A 7,752-nucleotide genomic window follows, 5' to 3' on the forward strand; every position below is an offset into this window, starting at 1 on the left:
ATTGCCGGCTCCTTCCTTCCAGCGCTGTATCGTGTTACATGACCTCGTGCTGTGGGGAGCCGAAGTCTGGGGTCTGGCTGGCCGTGAAACTGCTGGGCGGCCTGTTTGGGGTCTGCAGGGAGTCGCTTAGTCCCTGTGTGTGCAGCTGGTCAGGTCTGTTTAGTTGAGGGCGTCACTGAATCAGTGTATCTGGAGCTGGTAAGATTTGTTTACTTGCATCTCTATTACCTGAAGAACCTGAGGTTTGTGGCCAAGTCTGGGGAGTTACAGGATTATCTATGACTTATTTAGATTGCCCTGTGTGCCTTTGGAAATAATTTTTTAGGTAGAAGCCTGAAATCTGTTAAAAATATAACTTTGCTTAATTATTTTTTTTCTATTAAATATCTAAATTTATATTACTCAGCTCTATCAATCAGAAGTGTTTTACTTACCTAAATCTGGGTTGATCAGATGTTTTAATTAGAAATTTCTGGTTTTTTTCTTCACATTGCAGATATCCAAGTCTTCAACAGCATCAAACATGGCATCCCAGGAGGAAATCCTGAGAGATGAGCGGTTTAGCCGCATTACCAGGGATCCCAGATTTTGGGAGATGCCTGAGAAAGAACGTAAAGTCAAGATTGACAAACGGTTCCGAGCTATGTTTCATGATGAGAAGTTTAAACTGAAATGCACCATGGATAAAAGAGGTCGCCCTGTTAGCTACACTTCTACAGAAAACCTGAGGAAACTTTATGCCCTGTCAGAATCTGACTCTGATCTTTCAGAAAGTGAGAGTAAAGAAAATTCTCAAAAGAAAATAAAGAAGAAAAAAAAAGCCAAGCCTAAAAGAGAAGCAGGTTCTGCGAAACTCGTTGCTGATGGTCTCCCTCAGGAGGAGAGCAAAATAAAGAAACCAGGGGTGGACCAAACACATGAAGCAGGGACAAAACTAGATGGCCTTAAAAGTAAAGGACGAAAAGTTAAGTCTAAAGTCAACTGGAAAGAAGACTCTAAGAAAAGCCCAACAGAAAATGATTGCTCTGGGGGGAATAAGGGTATTGTATGCCAAGAGGAGGAGGAGCAAGGAGATGCATCAGGAGGAAGGTCAGTTTCAACTCAAAACAAACAAAAGTCTTCACAACGAAGTGGTAGTAAACCAGTTAAAGCATCCAGAAGGGACCATTCCCTAGGAGGAAAAATGAAAGAATCAGGTTAGTTGTTGAACTAACAAGTGGAATTCAGCTGTGTTTGCTTGGATGCTGTTGCTTTGTTTTATCCATAGAATATCTTTTGCTTAATCAATCAAAAACCATCTGACTGGCTCAGACTCACTGTTGCTGAGGGTTGGGAGCTCATCAGCTCTTTATGGAGCCAGTGCTGATTTTTCAGTAAGGTTGTGAACATCTGTATCCTTCTAATTACTGGAGCTGAAATTGTTGGTTAGTTGGAAAAGTAGCATGTATAGAAGTGTATACACAACTGTATTTATCAAACTGAATAGGAAATGTCAGGTCTGATACCATCAGGGCTTCAGCATAGCAATGCTTGTTGGCTGAAAGCATGAGGATGACAGCATCAAGCCACTGATCATAGATGGCATAAGAGAGAGCAAGTGACTTGAACAACAACTTCCTGTATATTGCTTGTGTGTGCATATAGCTTGCATTACTGACATCTGATTTCTGCCTGTGGATGCTATATGTATAAATAGAGTAACAAAGTAATATTTCATTAGAGTTTGAGACTGGTAACACAATTTTGTGCCTCAAAAGACCTTAGATTGCATAAGGTTTGGTTAGATTAGATTAGACAAGCCATAGAGGTGCTACTGATGATTTCTGTTTGCACTTTCCTGATGTCATTTGTTGTTTACATTGTTACAGATTTCAGGGGTTCTGTAAATCTGTATGAAGAAAACATGAGGTTTTTTTTCCTCTTTGTAAAGGATCATCTGTAATTCTAACATAACAATGGATACTTGATGTTTCCTCTTCAGTTGCTGTATGCAGAGACACCTGTGATCAAAATGACATTAGTAAAAGCTCATTAGAGGAGGAAATTCCTTCAAGTGGTGCTTCTGAGTATGCAGAATCTGAAGAGGAGGAGCCAGAAGATCATGAGGAAATGAGTGAAGAAGAGGATCTAGAAGATGGTGAGGAAGAGGAGGCAGAAGATGACGGGGAAACAGGTGAAGAAGAGAGCGGTGCAGAGGGTGATGAAGACAGTGATGATGGGGTTGATCTGGCTAGAGGCATTGGGAACATCGAGACGAGCTCGGAGGATGATGAGGATTTGGATGATCTGTTCCCAAAGGAGCCAGAGATTGAGCACTCCTGGCGTGAGCTGGATAAAGATGCTCCTCGGGCAGATGAGGTAACAACACTTTGCGTGTGAAAAGCTGCTGCATGACAGACTCTGAAATGGGTACTGTTAGGAGTTCATCAGAGACCTTCAGCCATTCAACTGTTTATGAACGTGCTCCAGCCTTGTAGCTGCAGAATGCAAGTGATGGTGGAATTAGATGAGAATGAGAGAGTTGTCACCATGTCTCCCCTTCCCTTGAAGCAGACAGATAAGATTATAGACAGATAAACTCTTCATAAGTGAAGGAACAAACAGAATCGAGCTTTTCAGAAATTCAAGAGCTGCAGTAGTACTGCTTTTGTTCATTACTGGTTTTTTTTCACTTTTTCTAATTTATTATTTTAACTCGGGCCTTAAGAAAATAGGAAATAATTACAAAATGAAGCAGGACTTCTAAAACTGAGCACAATTAGCATGTAACAAGCCATAGTACTCTGCTGGTGTTCTAATACTGTGATACTAGTTTCTGTTGTGACTCACCATATGATATCAAATCCTAAATGCTGATGGTATAGCTGCAGTCTAAATCTGTGATTGGTGCAGCTCATTCTGTGGTGCTTCCTTATTGATGTCCATTTATAAGTGCTCCAGTGATTGCTCTTTCAACTGATGCAAACTATCTAGGAAGATTCTATTTTTTTTTCAGCAGTTTGTTGCTGATTTTGATTTTTAGCAAGGATAGCTACTAGACAATTGTGTGTTCCCCACAGCAGTCAGGAATTAAACCTTTGAACTTCATCTCCTTTTTCTCCTCCCTCTCTGTTCAGATTACAAGTAGGTTGGCAGTTTGTAATATGGATTGGGATAGACTGAAGGCTAAGGATTTGCTGGCTCTGTTTAATTCTTTCACACCCAAGGGAGGAGCAGTATTTTCTGTTAAGGTAAGACCTGATTTCTGAGAAGAACTGGAGTTTACTAATAAAACCCCCCCAAACAAAAAAAAAAAAAACAAAACACTACAAAATAAGAACAAGGTAAGACAGTTCTGTGGACAACTAAAGGAGATACTAACATCACAAATGAGAAACTGTTGAAATTTAACTTGCTGTGTTAGAACTAAACATGGTGGAGTAAGAGGCATGTGTTTCACAGAGTTGGAACATGAAGCTGTTAAGTTCTCGTGTTATAAGGTTGGTTCTAAATGCTCTTTTTCTAAGACTAATAATGAAGTTCTCAAAATCTAGTGGGAGGCAACTACATTTCCTTGGCTAGTTTTAATTTTCAGTGGATTTTTTATTAGATAATTCAGCCTTAAATCTGGCTGTTTCTAAATGCTCTCCAATCTCTTTTACCGTTGCACAACACTTCTTGTTTTTCACCACATGTGGGTTGTTAATAAATTGGATGAATTCTTATCAGTTAAGTTACATTTTCCCTTTTTTAGTGTCTGCCTCCTGCTTTTTAAGAAATGTCAGTCAAATACCCCATTCTGAAAAGGGCCAAGGTGAAATGACATCAGCATTCCTTTTGTTCCTGGTCTGTCCCCAAATATTTTTATTCCTAACAGGCAGTTTGTTTATTGTACTGTCTTTTCTGTAAATTAAAATGATATTAAAATTCATGGAATTGATCCCTTTACTGATTTTAGGGAGAAAACAAAGACAAAAGAGCTTAGTGAGATTTTTTTTTTTTTCCTAAGGTGCTGTGTACATTATACTGCTACAGTTAAAAATTTCCTTTTATGATATATTTGTAGATTTATCCTTCAGAGTTTGGAAAAGAGAGATTGAAAGAGGAGGAGCAAAAAGGGCCCATGGAACTATTGGATCTACCAGAGAACACCACAGAGAACGATGGGTATGAACTTTATCTTCAAAGGAGAGATACAATGTGCCTGATTCTCAGTGAAGATCCTGATCAGCTCTGGTTTCCAGAATGTTCAGATGTAGAAGTATCATGTGGCTGCCTTAATTTTACAGCTTTTCCAAGGGATATTTGCAGCTGGCCCTGGTTAATTGTCATTGTGTTGAATAAATGCATTGTAGCGGAACTGGAGAAAATTAACTCATTAATAATTGAGCTAAATTTTTTTTATTACATAGCTCATTGGAATAATAAATGTAACAGATGTGTGGAGGGCTTAACTTAGCACTTCTCCTCTGCAAATTGCAATTCATGCAGGAAACTCCCGTTGTTGGTTACTGGCAAAATTATCTGTGCAATCAACAGGGAACTTAATCTAGGCCAAGAATTCCCAGATTGAGGTTTCTTGAATGGCACCAGCAGCAGCCCCGGCTGACTAGGCTGAGCTCACCATGCCTGCCATTGTCCAGGCTTCTTCAGCCATGTCTTCTGGTTTTCCTTTTGTTCTACTTGAAAGTCTTGTATGTGTGGAGCTTAAGAGATTTTACTTTTATAGTTTTCCAGAATTTCCAGATGTTTGGCAGCCTGACTGGGGCCATTTCTGTGTAATAGATCCTGCTGGACTGTCCTATATTTGGAAAAGCTGGATGCTTCTAAAATAAGTGCAGACCCCTTTGAAGAAAGTCTCTAGTGTGTCAGGGAAGTGTATGGATGAGCTTCCAGTGCATTCTGAAGACAGCTTCACTGTGTGCATCGAGGTGAACCCTGGAGCATTACATTTACTCCTCAGTGCACTCCAGAGCATCTGGGAATACCACAAACAGGAATCCAGATACCTCAGAGATACTTTAGTGATACCTGTGTGTGAGCCCTTCAAATGCACGGGACAAGATCTCATCCCTGCCATCTCTCTCCTGCATCCTTTGTGCCAATCCATCCACTTCTAAATCTCTTTTCTGCTTTCCTCTTTCTTTTGCTGTCATTTTCTGTGACACCACCTGTGCTGCTGCCTGTTAGTTTCCTGATTCCTTCCCTCACCTCTACCACTTTCTTCTTCATCACTCCCACGCTGCCTCTTTCTGCATCTGCCATCTGCAGTCCTGTCCTCACCATCTCCCAGTGCATCTGATGTTCTTAACATGTACCTTGCATTTGAACAGCCTTTTTATCAGCATTGTCAAGAGCCAGGACAACTGGATAGGAACCATTAAGTGCTACTTTGTGGCCTGCACAGAGGCATGGAGTCTGTTTACTTGAATAAAACTGAATTCTCTATTCAGTTAACCAATATGAATGAATGATTCTATTCATTACTTGTTCTGGTGAAACTTCATGCTGTTTAATCATAAGACTAGGAGAGTGTTTGAATGCTGCATATTTTTAATGAGCTGAATTAAAATATTTTGCAAATGAGAAGTTGTTAAGGCCAGCTCCCTTGGCTGGTTTCTGTTTTTGCAGGATTTATAAGGAAAAACTACGTGAGTATCAATTTAAGCGACTGAAATACTTCTATGCAGTTGTGGAATGTGATTCTCCTGAAACAGCCAATAAAATCTATGAGGAATGTGATGGACTGGAATTTGAAAGTAGCTGCTCTTTTGTAGACCTCAGGTAACTCCAGGGGTGACGTTTTTATGTGTTGGGGAGAAGAAAGAGAATTAAAGCCAATTTAAAATAAATCAGAGTAAACTATCTTGCCTTTATTCTGTGACTAAAATGAGATTTGTAAATAAATTTGGCTTCCAGTAAGTTGTTAGGTTTCCTTTTGATGCTTTTTTCTTTGTTTTGAGCATTTTTACCAGAATGTGGAAAGCTTGAAAGGGATCTCTCCATCGAGAGATTACTCTCAGAGAAGTCAGATAAAATGTTCTGGATGCACCTCCACCCTTTTTATACAATTAAATAAAGTGGTACTATTTAGGAAACAAAAAAACCATACTGCTGCCTTTTAAAAATTATTTAATTTTTTCTTAATTCTTTTCCTAAGAGTCTAGAAGTGGTCTTTTCCAGCATTGCTTGCCACAGGGCAAGAATATTCTTGCTGTTGTCATCATGTTGCAACAGATTACTCTGCTAGCCTCTGTGAATGAGCTGGAAGCTCTAATATTTCAAAAGTCATGTTTGAGAAAGAAAGAAATTTAAGTTATAGTTGTGCTTTACAGCTAGTATTTCCTTCTACTACCAAAAAAAGCCTTTTAGTCCGAGCAGTGAGGAAGTTACTGAATCATAGTAATTTTTGACAGAAGCTGGCTTTGCCTGCTGGAGTCTGTGTTATTGGCACTCTTGGAAGCCAGTGAAAGACAAGTTTTTTTCTTTCAATAATTTTCTAAAAGAACTCAGTTCATTTGCTTTGAACCATTTCAGGGAGGATGATCTCTGCCAAATGAACACAGAACTTTTTATGCTACTAAACATAGAAGGATCATGTTTTACAACAGACACAGCTGTTTGATATTCTCTAATGTTTTTCCTAATCTTCTACTTCATTAATTTTTAATGTTGAATAGTATTTGTCAGATTACATTCGCAGTGATTAAAAGAAAAAATGTCTAAGTAGTTTGTCACATAGCGTACAAAGTTGTTATTTTTATGTAATGTCTTCCATTTTTACACAAGTTTTGTCTGTTACATTTCTTTTCCCTAATAATTGTAATTTTAAAGATATAAGAAGTTTTCTTAAAAAGTCTTTATTTAAAAAAATTGTTTCCAAATTCTATTTTATTCATTTTTCTCGTTTGAATTTTTAAAACTAAGCTTCCTGAAAAGATGATTTTTAAACAAAGCCCCTTGAAAAACCCATCCCTGACCCTGTTAATACCAAATTGGAAGTTGTTTAATTTACTTCCCCAGCATGGTGGTGTTATACATTGCAGACCTGTGGAATAGCTGTGCAGAAACAAGACAGATCATCTTCCATATGTGGAGTACTCCAGTTCTTATGTTTCCTTTTCAGTTTCACCAGCTTTTTCTTATAGCAAATTCTTTTGTGCTTATGACAAAAAAAAAAGCTTAGAGTGTTTATACTGTGAAGTTTCCCAGTGTACTTGAATAATAACGTGTTATATTTGCCTTTAAGATTTATTCCAGATAATGTTACATTTGATGATAAGCCAAAAGATGTAGCCTCAGAAGTGAACATAGCTGCATATAAGCCAAAGTACTTCACATCTGCTGCTATGGGAACATCAAAGGTATCTGTACAATGTTTTTGTAATGTTTTTCTAATTTGTTTAGTTTCATCGTCAGCTTATAAATTATATAAGTAGTGGGGAGAAGGTTCCTGATTATCTTCAGCATTTCAAAATAAAGATGTCAAAAATATTAACAGATGTAAGCGTGTCCTGAGCTACAAGTTGCAACTCCAGAAATAAGCTCAAGTTTTGGATTTTAAAAGAGATTTGGCTTCTTTGTTACAAATTAAATACTACATTTTGACCTCCTTATACCTCTGTTACAGGTTGCACGTGGAATTACTTTGTTATTCATGGTTAAGTCTTCTAGTTTGCCTAGAATGAGTATTTGTGCATAGCTCAACAAGATCATTGTTGGTGATAGTGACAGGCCTAAACAGTTGCTTCCCCTTCTTGTAGCTATTCATTC

The 7,752-nt window shown here is 38.3% G+C and overlaps 1 protein-coding gene across 1 annotated transcript in view; it reads left to right on the forward strand.

Annotated features, from left to right (window-relative positions):
- Positions 1-523: 523 nt before the first annotated feature.
- ESF1 (ESF1, nucleolar pre-rRNA processing protein, homolog (S. cerevisiae)) overlaps positions 524-7,752 on the forward strand; it is a gene marked incomplete at its 3' end in the record, with an annotated part of 7,949 nt that continues 720 nt past the window's right edge. Inside the window, exons 1-6 of the mRNA XM_008935954.1 lie at positions 524-1,196; positions 1,982-2,358; positions 3,117-3,230; positions 4,046-4,146; positions 5,611-5,763; positions 7,229-7,351. Of these exons, the coding sequence (XP_008934202.1) occupies positions 524-1,196; positions 1,982-2,358; positions 3,117-3,230; positions 4,046-4,146; positions 5,611-5,763; positions 7,229-7,351 (1,541 nt within the window). The remainder of the gene's footprint in view (positions 1,197-1,981; positions 2,359-3,116; positions 3,231-4,045; positions 4,147-5,610; positions 5,764-7,228; positions 7,352-7,752) is intronic.

The sequence above is a fragment of the Merops nubicus genome, unplaced genomic scaffold, assembly GCF_000691845.1.
Source record: "Merops nubicus isolate BGI_N331 unplaced genomic scaffold, ASM69184v1 scaffold44882, whole genome shotgun sequence".
Lineage (NCBI taxonomy): Eukaryota > Metazoa > Chordata > Aves > Coraciiformes > Meropidae > Merops > Merops nubicus.